Source organism: Thunnus maccoyii, chromosome 19 (assembly GCF_910596095.1).
Source record: "Thunnus maccoyii chromosome 19, fThuMac1.1, whole genome shotgun sequence".
In the NCBI taxonomy this organism is placed as follows: Eukaryota; Metazoa; Chordata; class Actinopteri; order Scombriformes; family Scombridae; genus Thunnus; species Thunnus maccoyii.
This window is the reverse complement of record NC_056551.1, coordinates 20,786,522-20,804,101: the sequence shown is the minus strand read 5'-3', so window position 1 is coordinate 20,804,101 and position 17,580 is coordinate 20,786,522. Positions and strand designations below refer to the sequence as shown.

Here is a 17,580-nt window from a genome sequence, read left to right as displayed (position 1 = left end):
CATATACATTTACATTGAAATCACAATCAAGTCTTGTGACAGGAAAATTTAGGAAAGGGACTGAAAATTAAATTAAAAGTAATATATATGTATATATAGTATACAAATAAATACGTTAAAATAAAGGCAATTCGATGCTTCCAAAAATGCAATTATAATAATTAATTGTACATATATTCTTTGTTTAGAAAAGAATTGAAAAAATGTGAATTTATGAAGGAAAAGAGAATATTTGTAATTTTTTGGGGGGAAAAAAACACTTAATCATAAAAAACTCTCCCATTATAGTCATCACATTAGCATTGGTGTAAGCATCAAGGTGATGACGTACATTTTAGTTACGACATTTCCAAAAATAACCCCCAAAAAACTTCTTTTTTTTAATTATATATATATAATACTCTGGGGTGATTTTAGAGGCCATGTTCTCAACTTTTAAAATGCGGTTCGTGTTTCTTTAAGAGATAATGTAAACATCTCTACTGCTTCCGGTTTACACACCGAAGGGTCACCAAAAATGGCTAACCGTTAGCTTCTGTTAGCTTGCCTAGTTTCGCATACGGAAAGCTACTGAAGTCTGTGCGTATATCTTGTCATCTGAGCGTGTTTCGCTGCCTTAAAATAACAGTGCAAAACATTATTGCCAAAATCAGATTAAATGCAGTTTTATTTTGGATTTGATCGAAAGTGTTAGCTACCCTAGCTAACGTTAGCTAGCGTTGTTGTGACAAGGTTGTTTTGTTTACTAACTAGCTAGTTATAGTTTCTGTACTTAAAGGAAAGATACACCTAACTATAGCAGCTGTGTTCAAACTTAGCCGTCTATACCGATGGGTATTTGAATATGTGATAGTAACATTCTGCTTGAACCAGTTTTCTGACATTTAATATATTGTTATATATCACGTTTCTAGTGAGATGGGGCTCATACAGCATACAGTCTGTAACCGTCCACATCATCCACCTCCCTCCTTTTTCTCTACAGGATGGCCTCATTTGGTTGGAAGAGGAAAGTTGGCGAGAAAGTGTCAAAGTCAGCGGTGCAGCAGTTTGAGGCTGAGGCGGAGAAAGCTCCAGATGATGGAGGAAGTCAGGACGAGGAAGTGGACTGGCTGCACGCCATCAAACGCCGGCGGGAGGTCCTGCTGGAGGACTGTGCAGCCAAGAGCACGAGGCTGAAGGATGAGGGTGCACTGTTGGCTGAGCAAGGCAGGTGAGGGAAGGTGTGAAAGGCAGTCCTTTGTGTGTGCATATCATGGTAGTGACAGCTTGGAAAATAACACACAGAGACATGTCAACACATTACATTGTTAAACAGCTTGTACACAGTAATTCTACATTACACCCTTGGTTCTGTGTGTGTGTGTGTGTGTGTGTGTGTGTGTGTGTGTGTGTTAGGCTGCAACTAATGATGATTTTGATCATTTATTAATTTGCAGATTATTTTCTTAATTGATTTGTACATAAAATGTTTTAAAAAAAACCTTCCACATGTCTTCACTTTGCTTGTTTTGTCTTTGTAACATGCTTGCTGTACTGATATATCCTGGACCAATACTGGCTCAGCTATTGGTTGACTCTGACTGCCATTACTGAACAAACAGGCTTTATACTTGTGCTCTTTGAAAGATGTTCTTCCAGCAAGTAGGCTCACAACTTGAATCTTACTTTATGATACTGAGGGTGTCCTGTCTGTTTGTGTGCTGCTGGGTTTTTCATGTGGACTACTGACACATTGTCCAGTATGGATGCAAGTAACAATTACTTTCATTGTTGAGTAATTTTCTGTATTAATCATTTGGTCTATAAAATGTCAGAAAAAAAGTGAAAAATATGGCCGTCACAATTCCCCAAAGTTATATGACATATTCAAGAGTGTTGTTTTATTAGACCAAAAATCCAAAATCCCAAAATATTCCCTTTATTACCATATATGACATACAAAAGCATCAGTTGGTCGTATTGGAGAAGCTGGAACCAATGAAATTTTGGCATCTTTGCTGTAGAAATGACACGGTTAATTGATTATCAAAATAGTTGCCTTTATTAATCAAGTAAATGTTTCGACTCTACTGTCCAGAGAAAGATTCAATGTCTAAATACAAGCAATGATGAAATTTGCTGTGAGAAAGAAAGGAAAGAATGAGGTTAACAACACTTGTCTCTCCTCTCCTATTTAATTCCAGATTTAGATTTATATTATCTACAGAATAGATTAAAGGAACACAACTTTGCCAATACTCAGAGACATGTGCTATTAGACATTCACCAGAAGAGGGCACCATTGTACAGAGCACACAGACCCATTCAACACAGCTTATAGCTCACTACTGACTTACTGATCAAGATGAACAATCAAGAAATAATGCATTTCAAATGCACAATCAACTTAGATCAATCAGAGCTTGTGGTTTTCTATTTATTGATTTAGTGGCTTTTCTATGGAAGTGTAAGATTTGGCACACGTACTAACATGCTCTTGTACAGATTTGCATTTTAAAAGGCAAAGAGTGTTCTTCCTGTCAGGATGAGACCTGTCAAGCAAAAGTCATTTTTGTGGGTAAAGCTGGTTTTATTGCAAAAATCATTGCATGGCGAATGTATGACATTATTGTTTTTTTATTTTTTTTAAATAGACACAGATGTCAGGAAACCATAAAGGCCTCATTCAGTATCTGTTACCTGATATTTCTTCCATTGCACTTGACCTTTTTAGCCAAATCACAATCACTTTGTGAAAACCCCCTCGTCCAGGGGATGTAATATTGTTGCCCTTATTGACTGTTCATAATTGTATTTGTGAGGAGGAAGTGGATTTTGCCGGGGAAATGATGTCTTGCTGCTACATAATGGCTGTTCAGAGGTTTGGTGTCTGGTCAGGCATGTCAGCCAGGAGCTTTTTTTTTTCTCCCCTAACAACATCTACCTCTGATGTCAGTCTGTCATTACCGAGGCTTGGATGCTCCTGATGTAATTGAAGAGCTCCTCTAGTATCCGTTTATGACTTGAATCTCCTCTTGAGCCACATAGTGCTCTGATAGGTTTTGTTTTTCTACTTCTTTTTTTATTGTCAGCAAATAATGTCTTATGTAAATTTACAAGTGTCACAATTCACAGTTAGGTACAATTTCCTGTACTGCCACAATTACCTAAATCTTACGAACCACATTTAGTATTTAGCAGAAGTTGGCAGTGTAATTTTTTTTTTTTACCTCACTTGAGATTTTACCTCTTTAACAGTGCAGAAGAGTTCTATAAACTCTTTACAGACACATGCATCTTCACACACTAGCACACCAAAATATTTTCTGTAATTAAGTAAGACAGCTATTACTGCCATACAGAGTAGAATCTTAAGGATGACAGACTGCCCTGTTGTTGTATATGCATGAATGGACTGGGTGACACTTTTATTCATTGTATATGGAATAGAAAATACCCATTGACAGACTGATAAATGAATGGTTGAATATACAAATAGAACAAACATATAAGATGCTTAATTTATAGGTTGCATATTCATTTGTAAATGTAGGTTTATTCTGGGCTCCTACTTATTGCCCCCCCAATATTTTGGCACAACAGGCATTTGTTTGATACAGTTAGCATTTTGAGTAGGTTGAACCAAAGGTTATCAACAATTCTTTTCCTCTCTATCAGCTTGGCAACCTTCCAAAGTGATAGAACAATGGCATTTTCTTTGGAAATTTCTCCAAAATATCCATTTAATTCAGTTCCTTAGAAACACTAAGGTGACACATACACTTGGCCACACAGCTGTAGAATTATGTCTTATTTTACATCTTTAATTGCAAGTTGTTCTTGGGAAGAGGTAGTTTTGGGAAGAAGTGACATGTTTCATCATCTAAATACTCATAGTTTGCCAATTTGTCAGGCTTTCAGCGTCTGTGCTGAGTCAGTTTTTTCAGACTAAAACCGAGCTGTTTCAACACTCTTTTTCATTACAAGATCGCGTGTTTTCTAACGTTTTTTCCAACAGTCTCTCTGTACGTCTCTGTCCTTTCTTTGACTGATGTATAGAATTGTAAGGAGTCATTTTTAGCTCTCAGACTTCATGTGATGTGGTACATATTGCTTAATATTCCTCACATGATATTGCAGTGTCCTTTGCCTCACTTGTTGGTAAAATGTCCACACTGCCTTAGTTCCATTTCCTCACTCCCCTAACTGTTGAATAGCAGCGGCATACTGTATGTTTGCTCAGGCTCGATCCTGCTTCTGGCTGTAATCCAAAACGATTTTAATAACTGATCCATTTTAATGGTTTTAATTGCTGTGGGATTTTTCAGGATATCCGTCTCCATAAAACTATAAAAAAAAAAAAAAAAAAAAAGATGTGGACATGACAGATATGTTTGCTAAACCTGGGATTTCACCTCATAATCTTTCCAAGCCTTTGTCTGATCGGGCAATTGAAATGATTCTTGAGTCAACATTGACTTAACAAGGAGACGGTTTTTAGAGTGAGCAGGAACATATTCATGTGTCCATTCAGTTTGTTGAAAAAATAAATATCTTCTTGTCAAAAATCTAAACAATTGTCAACTCTCATAGACAAATATATGCAAAACAAATCAGTAGACTACAGGGGTGACAGCTGCTTAGAGTGAAGCTGCAGTGACGATTAGTTTGGCTTCTGCTCGAATGTATGCAAATTCTGTTTATTTTCTCTGTGTATGCCTGAAAAGGAGCCAGTAGCTAATCTCTGTGCCTCATTTGTTCAGATAAGAGGTTACAGGCTTTGCCGGGAAGATTTTGTAACTGATCTATTCACCTTGCTGGACCTGTCTTTGTTTGTTCAACCTGCTGTTGCCCTTGTGCAACTAGACAGGTATTGAGGTGTACGTTTGCAGCTATATAGCTTTGAGAAGCTCATGGAGCACATTAGGCCTCAAGCAAGAAACACTCCTACGAACAGACTCATTCTTAGGAAGCATGTACTTCTTTTTAAGAAAATTTGTTGCATTCATTAATATTCTTGAACTTAGATTTTTCTCTCAGGTATGAACTAAATTTACGAGTGGTCCAGACTTGTCGTACAAGTCATGAATAGATAGTCTCCGCCTTTCTTCACATAAGGAGAAACACTTGTTTGATTTAGAATTATATAGTCTTAATCTGATTGAATTAGGAGTTTAAATTTGATACCAAAGTCAACTTATAAATTATGTAACTAAAACAAACAATGTAATATCCTGTTCACCATATGATATAATGATATTATCACCATCATCATCATCATGGTTTGCTAATTTATGGAGAGGTTTTTTAGATTTTAGGATTTTTCATTGGCATATATTGGCGCAGCAACAATGCTAACTGAAAATTAGCATTAGCATTATCTCAGCTAACCATAGACCGTAAATGGACAGTGCTAACCAAGCTAGAAGCCAGCTGCTAGTGTTAGGGTCAGTTCCACCCTCTCATCCAAATATGGTCACTTCTGGCTCCAAAAATCCAAGATTGTGACTGTCAAAATGCAAACTCAAGGCTTCAGAACAGGAAGCCACAAACCATCGGGTGACATCAATGCGGCTACATCCATTATTTTTTTTACAGTTTATGGTTTTTACTCTCTGGGAACATTTTTGTGAATGAAACTGCAGAACAGGTTGCCTTACATAACAATTTTAGGGCGTGGATTATACTAATGATCAAATCTCACGAACACATACCTCCCAATGAACAGGTAGCATTCATCAGGCTGAAACGAGCAATTTATGACAAGTTTGGGCAGTTAAGAGAGTTTCTTGAATCCAACTTGGAACATGTACACTCGTACGAGCAAACCTCTGAAAAACACAGTTTTAAGATAAGAATACGAAACTGTTCTTTGTGCTTGGAGCCATTTTTCCTTTTTCTATTAGCAGAACAAAGATCAATCATGTTTAGCTTTGTATTTGAGTGAAAATAAGCAGTAACTAAAATTAACAAAGTTAAGAAACTAATTTTAATAAAATTCTATTTGTCTCCACTTTTCAGAAAATCTATGTAAGAACACAAGTGACTTCTCTAACAAGCAACAAGTGAAATGAAAATGGCTTCATGATCTCCACTGAACAAACATGTGGCCCTATGTTAGGTTACATAACATTTATCAAATCTCGGAACGGAGACAATGAAACTGAGTGTCTAGTTTCACAGTTTTATGTGACTCTTTCTGTATCAGTCGGAATTGAACCTCAGCTAGCGTCAATACAAAGCCATTTTTAACCAGATGTTGTGTAACATATCTGTGTTGGGTGTCAATAGTTGAGCTTTGGGTAACTTTGATATCGTAATCGACAAACATTGATGCATATTTAATTCAGATGTTGCTGCGTTAAAGGTGCAATATACAACATTCAGCCTCAGTAGATGTTGCAGTAGAGCACCAGCATCTCAGAACAAAACAAATGCACACATTGTTTACTTATTAAAGCACTAACATGCCGCGTGGCCAGACCGGCTTCCAAAACAACGAACAGAGAAGCTCGGATAACAACACACACAGAGGGAGTGTGACTTCATTCTCTGCTCAGGTCGCCATTACTCCACTATCCACTATATCTTTACATAGTAAATAGTTGTTTGCTGACATTTAGTGGGGCTGAATGTCATATGTACCTTTAACAGCAACTACTCTTCCTGGGGTTCATTTTATAATAAAATACATATGGTCAATGTTTGTACTTACACTACATACTGTACAGTAAACAATATAGTTACAACATTGCCATTTGCTTCCAGCAATAAAATTATGTGAAAACTATACAAAGGCCTGTATAAAACGTCAAAAATAGAACAATTTAAATTGGTTTGATGAGTAAAAACAGAACCACAATGATAATGTCAGTGCATTTAAACACAATGCATCAGGCCTGTCTTTTAAGAATAACATTTACCTTAACTTCTGAAGACCTTATTTTTGGATGTGTGTTTTTTTTAGGCACTGGGAGGCCATCAAGAAGTGGGACGAGGCCATTCAGCTGACACCAGACAACCCGTTACTGTATGAGATGAAGTCTCAGGTATATTATAAGCCTATATTTTACTATTTATTCATTTTCTCAACACATTTATAATATAATCTGCTCTTGCTCTTTAAGCAGCCAGACTTGTGGTGATGTGGTCAAAATTGCTTCTAACCGCTATGTTTCTGCTATTTCATGGTACAGTACAAAGTGTGTCTAAAATGTGATGTAATCCAACGGCTACTTTCAGAGTTTGGGGTTGTTGTTTTGCATTTGAGTTGGACGATATATCTAACGGGGGGGGGGGGGGGGATTTCGAGATATACCGAGGAAATTATAGCCAACATACAATAATCAGTCACGTGCAGCGACTTGTTTTGCAGCTTCAAAATAACAGTGCAGGCATTCCATTCCTGTCTTTAGGTTTGGAAATGCGACTGACCGCCAGCATGCTATCTATTCATTCCTGCTTGTGTCCAGTGTGTGTATGTGATTATTTATCAGCCATCACGGGCCCTCTTTCAGCTGTCACTTTGGTATGCTTTTAAGTCAGATAAGTGATATCAGCATGGCAGTGACACAGCTGAAACTCGTCAGCTTGTTTTCTCTGTTTTCCTGTTCCTCTCTCTTGTTCCTTTCACTTCCTCTTCCTCTAGGTTTGTGTTTTTGTGTCTTTTTTAATGTTTTTAACTCTGCCCTCATTTCAACTCTCCTGATCTTCTTAAATACTGTAAGCATCTTTGATAAAATTGTTCCCATATTCTGAATTTGGGAAAAGTGGAGAAGCCACAGGAGGTGGACACAGCCCTTCAACATTATCTCTTATTACTTGAACTAACACAATAAAATCTCTTCTTATAGCCCTAACCATTCACATCACATGCCGTATTGTATGCCTAATATAATAGTATCCATTATAGGATATTTGAGAAGGAAATCATTAGAGGACCAGGCCTGGAAAACACCACCACAGAAAGCTTTACAATGCCATGTTGAGTTGAAGCATGAGATAAGCACAGACTTCTGTTTTTACTTAGAGTCAGTTTCAATGTGTGTGACTACGCATGTATAGCACATCTAACCTATTAGTGTCCGTTATCAATGTCGATATTTACATTTATGAGTCTGGAAATAGAACGAGCCTCATCAGAATCCCATTACTGGGCCAGATGACGAAGGTGGTTACACTGATGCTCGCCGTTTACTTCCCCTCATCACTTTTGTGGAAAAAAAAGGTGATGGATAAGGATTTTTCCGTAGCAGCTCCTTGGCTCTGGATTAGCCTGCCGGAGGCCATTAGACTGACTGAGTCTGTTGATGCTTTTAAGAGGGACCATAAGATCCACTTTTATTCTCTAGCTTTTAATTGTCTTTAACCTGTTTTTATTTCTATCTGATTCCTTGGGTTTCCTTGCTTTATTTCCACAACATCTGTTACGCACATATGTCTTTATGCTTGTATGCGTACACATATGTCTGTGTTTGTGAAGCAGTTAAACCTGTTTGCTTTTTAAAGTGCCATATAAATGAAATAAACTTGAAACTTGAAACTTCCTTCCTCGTATTTAACTCAATCAGCTTGTGCCCGATACATCCAGCCCCCCGTCTGTCTGTCACAGCAGACTATAGTGAGCTCTGGAGGAAACTAGCTCTATTTGTAACACTGTCACCACGTCTTCCTGGCTTTATGAGTTATTTCAACCTAACGGGAATCTCACTGATTGTGAGAAATGACCCTTTGTGGTCGTTAAAACTGCTGTAGATTTTCCCAAAGTGACAAAGTCGTGAGGTCAGTTGTGCTCTTGCAAATGTTAATTGGGGCTTTGAGGTTAATTGGGCTCTTCCATTAAACTTTTCTCGCCATTTTTCATTGTGATGTCTCCCTTCAGTATGAACCAAAGTGCTCTGTGCATGTTAATAGTTTTACAGACATTTATGGGTGTTAGTGGGTTATCATTGGACATGCCTGTGTATCAAACACAGGTATTAAGGCAATAATAAAGCGTCTACCATGATGCTGGACAGGGTTTGGTTGCAGTGTGCCCATGTGAATTCAATTTATTAAGCATTGGTGCTATTTTTGTATCCTTTTTTCATGTTTAAGTGTTATTGATGAAGACACTGAACGTTTAAAGGAGACATATGCTTTTTGTGATTTTCTGTCATTTATACACTGTTATGATGTTGGATGTCTATGTTAAACACGGCCAAAGTTCCAAAACTCAAGGTGAATGTATGTAAAAATGTTGCGTCAAGTCAAAGAATGTCAAGTCTAAAGCCTTTCAGCATGCTCTGGACACTTCGTTTGTAAGATTACTTCTACTTCCACATCAAACTGACTTCAGATTGTTCTGTAGCCTTTGTTGCTAAAGTTGTTCCATGGGTTATTCGCATTGTCCACTCACATTTTTCAGATTGGATTTTGGCTCGAACGTGTACGGATGTATTTTAGTAGTTTACATTTCTAGTGAAAAATGAGAAAAAGAAGTGAAATCCGGCTATTACTGTTTGTTTACTTAGCCTCCGGAGCCGCTGGAAGTTGGCCGAGACGCAGCTTCCAGAAGCTGTGTCTTACAAGAATATGTGATTAACTAGATTCCTAACCTCTGATGTCACACTTCAATCCCAGCAGAGAGCAAAGTAGACTTGATTTACACAAACCTGCATTTGTATAAACGTGAGATTTTTCTAACAAACATTGGAGCGATACAAGACATTTTAGGGACGTCTGTCACAGCTGCAACGTCAAGCTGAAAATAACACCGTACTGGACGATAAAAAACTTCTAAACGATAAAAGTCATGAATAACTCTTGAATAACTTTTTTGATGCAAATTATTTCACTGATATGAAAATTCATATACAATGATATCAGCTCCTCGACAGCTGGTTTCTTACATGACAGCAAATTTCAACCATATCCCTATAAAACTGCAGCATTTATCTGCTTAGTGTCTGAATAAAAGATGATTCATCAGACTCTGCCGGATCTGGCAGGGTTGAAGAGGTTAATGAGCGCAATGCTGTTAAATGTGTGCGTACATAAATGAACAATGAAGTAATTTACAGAAAATAATCTTCCGAATATGACTGTGTTGTTGTGCTGTCCTACAATATGCACTTAGCATGAATGAGTCAAATCACTGTGGCAGAGTTATTTTCATTTTCAGGATGAATCTGTAGATTCCTGTTTAAACAGTGAAAAATTCCCTCAAAATTCCCCAAAGTACAAGGTGTAATGGCTTCTTTAACAGTGCAGAACCCAAAGATATTCCTTTTTTTTCTGTTGATTGACTTATTGATTTATCAACTAATTGTTCAGCGCTACATATCACATAGAATTGATAAGAACTGAAAAATACTGACAAATATTGTTTGTTTTTCTTATATATGTTACATCTGAAATGAGTAGATATCTCACCTCTGTCAGTTGTTTTGCCTTGGCAGATAAAATATAAAGGATTAAATGCTATTCTTCCATTATAGGTACATTACATCACCCTTATGTAATAATGTTCTTTATTTTGCAAATACTTTGTTCATATTAGGAATCACTGAAGATGACTCCATGCTCGCTATAAACACATTTAGTTTTTAACCGTGTCTTGTGTCTCCACAGGTGTTGACCATTCTGCAGGAAGTGTTCCCAGCTGTGAAAGCGGCAGAGATGGCAGTGAAGTTCCGTCCTCTTTGGTGGGAGGGCTGGCAGACTCTGGGCCGCGCCCAGCTCAACCTGGGAGAGGTGGACCTGGTGAGTATGAATGGCAAATAGACTCCAAATTCAAAGTAATTAGAATACGGTCTGCTCGTAAACGCTCTTGAATGCAGCACTGTAAACAAACTCGAGTGCTAGATGGAGGAATTTGTGAGTCACAGTGGGAAGAGACATGATCAGAGGGGGAAAAAAAAACATCATAGAACATTGTTTATTAATTACAGATGACGGTGAATTGCAGTGGCTGCGGCGGTGCTCGCTGTGGTGATTAAAATCAAATGCGTTGCTTGGTTGTAGTCAAAAAGGCGCCATTTTGCCTGTGCTAACAAACTCGAACTTCAAGCTGGCTCATGGGTGATACTAAATGTAAAGACTGTTACCAACATTCACTCAGTTGCATAACGACTCATAGCTTCTTACTCACTGAGTGACTAATGATCTGGAATGTTCATATTTTCACTTGAATGTTTGATTTTGCAATTGGATACACTTGTTTTCGTAGGTGTCCATAAATCAGTTCGGGTTTTGACGAGCCGTTGAGATCTGTCAGTTTTTTTTCTGTTCGCTACTTTTTGCAAACTCCCTCTGTGCCTCTTTCAAAGCACGCCCAGGTGCCTCGGGCCTGGACGATTGCTTAAATTGCCCCAGAACATGCCGGGACCTGTGGGGTGTACGAAACCCGCAGATCACAGTTACACCGTTGACCCATTTAGAGCCAAGCAAACAGGGCTGAACTCAGAAACCCCTCAGCTAATGGCACTGTGTGCAGCTTCTACATGTCCTAGAGCGAGAGACCTGTCCTACGGCACCAAAAAACAACAATGGGAAGTGTTGACAGTTACCTCAACTAAAACTATGTCAAATATAGACACACCTCCTTGTATAATGAAGCTATTGGGAAGGAAGAGAAAAAAAGATCTATTTATAGCGAGGCATGTACAGTCGAGTTTTAGGGCTTTGTATGCATCAACATGTTCGAGTAGTGCCTGATTTTGCAAATGTGAGCAATTCCCCATTTTCTCCTCTCTTCAGTTATTTTCCTTCTCTTCTTTAATCTCCACTCCTGTCTTGTCTCACTCCAGTAAAATGTGGAAAGTACCCAAATAAAATAGATAGCTTCTGAATTCGATTTTTGTTTTTCTTTTCTTGTAATGTTTTGAAAATGTTAGAAACTGCCATTGACAGCGTCACAGCAGGGCAGCGCTATCACCATTAATCTTCTCATTATTATTATTATTATTATTATTATTATTATAAAGTTCTTTAGGCCACAGTTTTCCAAGAGAAGTCGTTAATCTGCCATTAGCCTGTTGAAGGATACTTTTGTTCGGACTCAAGTCTGTTCAAGATGAAACTTGATATGTTGTTTTGGGCGCAGACAGTTCCATTTGTCAAAAATCTATTACGGTACATCTTTTCAGCTGACTTTTTCAGTTGAAGCTCACAGTGCAGGTTTTTACAGGTCGGAAACATTTACTGCTGAGTTCTAAACTGTTTGCTTGATTCCCATTAAGAGGTTAATGGATGGAAAAGAAGACTAGAAACAGATCTACAACTATTTTTTTTAACTACCAACTATATTTATTTTTACTTTCATAAAGAAATTCCCTTAAACAGTATATATGTCAAATTACTTACTTAAAATTATCCTTTTTTTGCCGTGTATTAACATTTTGTTAAAGCTATTCTTGTTTAGAACCAAGAGGAGACGAAAGCGTTCAACACCGGAGTGTGTTTTTGTTTTGATGCATCAGTGACACCTTAACCACATGTTGGCCACAGGTTTCACAACAGGCATGCATTTCTGTATTACTTACAACAGGTGCACTTTCTGGAAAGCTGCCGTTTTCTCATGAGAATGTGAACTCAGCAGAGATGAGTCGTCTCATCTATACGTAGCATGTGTAGCAGTGCTCCAGCAATGTAGTGTTGCACTTCATAAAGTTGCAAGGCTTGTGAGAGGTAGATTAAAAAAAGAACGGTCAAAATGAAGCTGATTCTTTATACCTAGTATATTTTATGCTCCAAAAACACAGAATCTTACACTTCTAACAACTAACAATGCTCCTTAACAGCCTCATAAGACATACGGCTGTTTTTACAAGCTTGAATTGTACTCATCTTGACTAGTAAACTAACTTATCCCTTATCTGTAAAACTGGTGGAGTGCTCCTTTAAATTAACTTAAAGCTCCCCTGTAGACATGTTTTAAGAAATATAAAAAAATGCTCTGCTTTGAATAATAATTTATGTCTGATATGTTTTTTCCACAAAAAAAGTTCAGTTACCTCGTTAAAATCCTTAAAATGACATCTACTCTGTCTACCTCATTAAAAATTCAGATCTATGATCTATGAATACGCAAATATGTTTCATTTCAAACATTTAACTGCTGTATGCAAGATGCCTCCTACTTCTCCTACCTCCTACAGTTCATTCTCAGTGTATGTGCACTGGAGGTTTCAAATTTCCACATTGCACTTGTGTAAGTTGAATACTGGACGAATCGAATGCTTCACATACTTTAAACTCAGATTTAAGGTGAGTCCAGAGAAAGTTTCCTCTTCAGCAGATGATTGTGAAAACACACTCTGCACCATACTGTGCGCTGTGCATTCTGCCCAGTGAAGCTCAAGCATTCAACTCAAGTAACAATAAGCAAAACACATTTTTGAGTGGAAGAGGACTTTCAAATCCAGTGTTCATTGAGTTACATTTGCCTATTTTGTCTTCACTAACAAGACAATTGTGAACTCGTTTTCACTTTTACTTTGCTTCTTTACCATATTAACATGGACCTTGCATCACATAACTAGTTTTTAACCACTCCACTTTTGAATATGTTTGACAGGTTTCGGTTATCTGTCAGCATTGATTTATGAGCTCATCTGTCACCGAAAGAAGCGTGTAAGGCTTCACCATTTCACAAGTGACAAATCGTCACAGCTTCAGATTGACATTAGGTCCTGTAACTTATAGGAGGCCGTTTGTAGTTCAGTTCGATGGAACAATAATTTCCACATCAACCTACAAATGCACAGTCAGCTAAGAGATATTGATGTCTTCGTAATGACGCTATAAATCCGCCTACATACAGCATGACCGTATGGTGCTTGTTTATGGACATGCTTATGATGCATCCACCCATCCGTTCGCTGCACTGATAGAAGCGGTACACCATTCATCTGTGAGAATTACAGTGAACCACAAATAGGCTTGAAAGAATTCGGGTCTCAATTTGTTTGAGATCGTAAACAATGACAGCTTGAGTAAGTGCTCCTTTTTTTCACTTTCAAAAAAAAAAAACAGTTCAGGACAACCAAACCTGATGTTTTGTCTTCTGATTCTTTTTCATATCTTTACATTTTGGTGTTACTTTACATTTTAATCCTAAACTGCTGTCTGAACTGTCCCTGCAGGCTGTGCGGTCCTTCCAGGTGGCAATCCACCTGTGTCCATCAGAGCGCACCCTGTGGCAGGAAGACCTGGTGTGGGCATCGAGGTTGCAAAAGCAGTATTTGGCAAACAAGGAGAAGATTCGCAATGAGGAGGAGACCAAAAAACAGATCCTTAATGCCCCGGAGCTTGAGCAGGACTATGACTTTGAGTCTGATGAGGTGCTGGCCGCCTGCGTTGCGATTGCCGAGCGAGAGACACGGTATGAGGAGCTGAAGAGGACCGCTGTGGTCATGGACGCTGAGGGAAATATAAAAAATGTACTCACCGGGGAAGAAGGATCAGAGGACACAGGGACACCATCAAGTGAGCAGTTGGTCAAAGCGAGAGGACTTTGAACTGGTCTCAGTTGAATTTATTGTCCTGGTTCTATTTTTTAGGACTGAATGGTCACAATCAGATGAAGCCAACATGAGAATTGACAAATCCTAATGAAGTGCAACAGATTAAAAGAACGTTTTAGTTGTATTCATGTTTTACGTTTCTATCCATATAATGTTAATTTACAGAACATGCAAAACCTTATGCATGCATTAAAGGGATAGTTCGCATTTTTTGAAGTGGGGTTGTAGGAGGTACTTATCTAGGTATGCTTGCCGTGTGCTGTATTACGCTGCAAATAAAAAAGAGTGCTGCTGTGGTGTAATACAGTGTCTGGCATGTGTAGGAATATGGAAATTCTACGGTTGAGAAGATGTAGTGTCAAAGGAAAGGGCCGTCTGACGGCAAGGTAAAGCGGTGAAAATATTCTAAATATAGCGTACACTTAAACTGATATTGGTGAGCCTTTATTTTGCTGGCTAAAATACGTTTTACTGCTGGCCCCATCCACAGCATTACATTGCTTAGCTCCCGTGCCAGTACCCTTGCCTGCCTCTCCAAACTGGGAGCGTGCTGACCCAAAATCTACTGCAGGTAATACACTGACTATGGATAAGTACCTCATACAACCCAACTTCAAAAAACACTAATTATCCCTTTAACTTAACATGCCCAAAGATTAAAGATATCTTAAAATCTGTTCTGGATCATTAAGTCACATTCAATAGCTTTGGAATCACATTTAACAAAGCAACATCAGGACACTAATGTGAAGCTATAAACTTTGACATCTAGTTGTAGTTGTGTTTCATGTGGACAAGTGTTTTCCACTGACACAATAACACTTTAATTGTTAGTGTTCTCTGTGGTCACATTACAATCTGCTTTCCGGCATTCCTCCCACTTGATAGACCCCATAGGTTGAGAAATAAATAATAATAAAAACATTTTACACAGTGCTTGGTTGAAATTGGCAGCGTTTTCAATTGGAGTCACTTGAAAATTTGAACACAGTTTATCCAATAAAACTTCAAATAAAGAAAAACAAAGAAAAGGAAAATAGCAAATATGTGAAAACATGATTAAAGTATTGGAAAGCAATCCACGCTGATGTAAAACAGTAGTTCCCCGTGTTAGCCAGAAAATCCTGGGAAAATCAAAGCAAGTGAATAAACTGTGAATAAAAATGTGTGATAGGTCTCTGTGTTTCCAGCACTTTTCTTTCTTAGGGGACTTTTTATGTCCAGAGGATGAGTTGTGGAATATTTCTTTACTGAGGTGTTTCAAGGATGAGCCTCCCAAAACCCCAATGTGTTACCATCATAATCCTAAGAAACTGAGTCAGTATAAATGTATTTACATAGCACTTAGAGAAAAGTCACAAATTGCTTAACGATGAAAGCATTTAAATGAAAAGTCATTGTGATCAAATTGCATCAAATTTGTAAAATTAGAGGAAATATTGGAACTAAATACGAGGCTTCAAACCAACACTAATACACATTCATATTAAAGTAGATACATGTGTGCTGCAGCTTCCAGCCAATTTAGACAGATGACATTTGTTGTGTCTTTAGAGTAATAATCTATTTAAAACTATGACTTGAGTGAATCTAGAATGTATCAACACGCAGAACAATATTGGAGCAGAAATGACTAAATTAAATAAATAAATCACTCTTAGTTTCGTAATCAAGAGCTACAGCACACTGAAATTCTGTAAAATTGAACGTGTATTTTCTAAATGTATCTGGAAAGAAATGTGTTTCGTACAACTTTGAGCGGGTGCTACAGAGACAAACCACATTATTTAATTGCAGTAACAAAGAACATGAAGTATGCAGAAGACAGTAAACCACAATCTGCCGATTGCTCTGTGTTTCCTTTCCACTGGCTTCAGTTATTGCAGAGAGTTGTGATTTCTTAAGAAATTCCCCAGTAATACCTCATAATAACCACATCAGTCAAAGCAAAAACTTTACTGTAAGATCTTGATTAAGTTTAATTTATAGTGCGGGAAACATTCTGTTTTGTTTGAGTAATAACAATGATTACTAATGGTCTACAGTTTTGGATGATAATTATGAATGAATATTAAACTTTATTTCCTGCCCTTTATTAGAAAAATAAGATGTAGTGATTTCACAGGGGATGCTGGATTAGATGACGCAGTATGTGCCCTCTCATTTAGATTAAATGCTGTCTGCTTTAATGTCTGTAATGTATGTGCTTGGAACAAAGGTGACAACATTTGCTACAGTGAAAATAAAGGTATTAATTGTGGTTACAGATTTTTGTATAATTCATTGTTATATCACTATGCACAGCAAAGTTACTGTTGCGAAGGGAAACTGCAGCACAAAGGTTTCTGTGTGTTCTAAAGGCCAAAAGACAACATTCATGTTAATGGGAAAGAAGATAAAATGTCTTATCTTGACTGCTCAAGTAGTTGGTGCTCCTCAGCTTTGTAGGGCAGCATAAATATAGAATATGGAATTAAGTGTCTATAAAAGGGCATCGAAGTCCCAAGATAATGCAGCTTCTCTGTGAAGTTGAATATGGATATAACAGGAACATAAATTTGTCTGCAAGGTGCATACCAAGCTGTTGAAATAATATGACATCAAAACTACATATTTTTTTAAATGTCACAACATTCTTGTCAGAGGTGCAGACAGCTGCTATAAAGCAAACTGAAACATAATCGTGCAAGACAGAACTCATACAGAAAGCTGTTTTAAAAATAAGTCTATATGGTAAATGGCAAAGACACAGAGAACAACTTTCTATAAATTGACCTAAATTAAATACACAAATACAATAAAGCACGATTACATAAGTATTCACACCCTTGCCTATGACACACCTAGATAATTGCCAGTGCAGCTGTTGTTTTTAGAAGTTGCATAATAAGATAAATCGAAGTCACCTGTCTCACAAAAACTGCAACGTGAAGACAGAGAAACATTCAAATCCAAATGTGAGACAAGCTTTCTGAAAAGAACCAATCTGGAAAAATATGCAAGAAAACCCATTTAATGTTATTTGTTATTGTTTATTTTGCAACCACCTCAATTTTTTTTTTAAATCAAGATATAATTCCCCTGCCCCTGC

General features: G+C 37.6%; 1 protein-coding gene across 1 annotated transcript; it reads left to right on the top strand.

Annotated features, from left to right (window-relative positions):
- Nucleotides 1–462: 462 nt before the first annotated feature.
- On the top strand, nucleotides 463–16,755 carry ttc33 (tetratricopeptide repeat domain 33). Its single transcript, XM_042396003.1, has 5 exons — nucleotides 463–579; nucleotides 986–1,213; nucleotides 6,950–7,031; nucleotides 10,594–10,725; nucleotides 14,109–16,755. The coding sequence occupies exons 2-5, from the start codon at nucleotides 987–989 to the stop codon at nucleotides 14,481–14,483; spliced, it is 816 nt and encodes a 271-aa protein (XP_042251937.1). The 5' UTR covers nucleotides 463–579; nucleotide 986; the 3' UTR covers nucleotides 14,484–16,755.
- The last annotated feature ends 825 nt before the right edge of the window (nucleotides 16,756–17,580 follow it).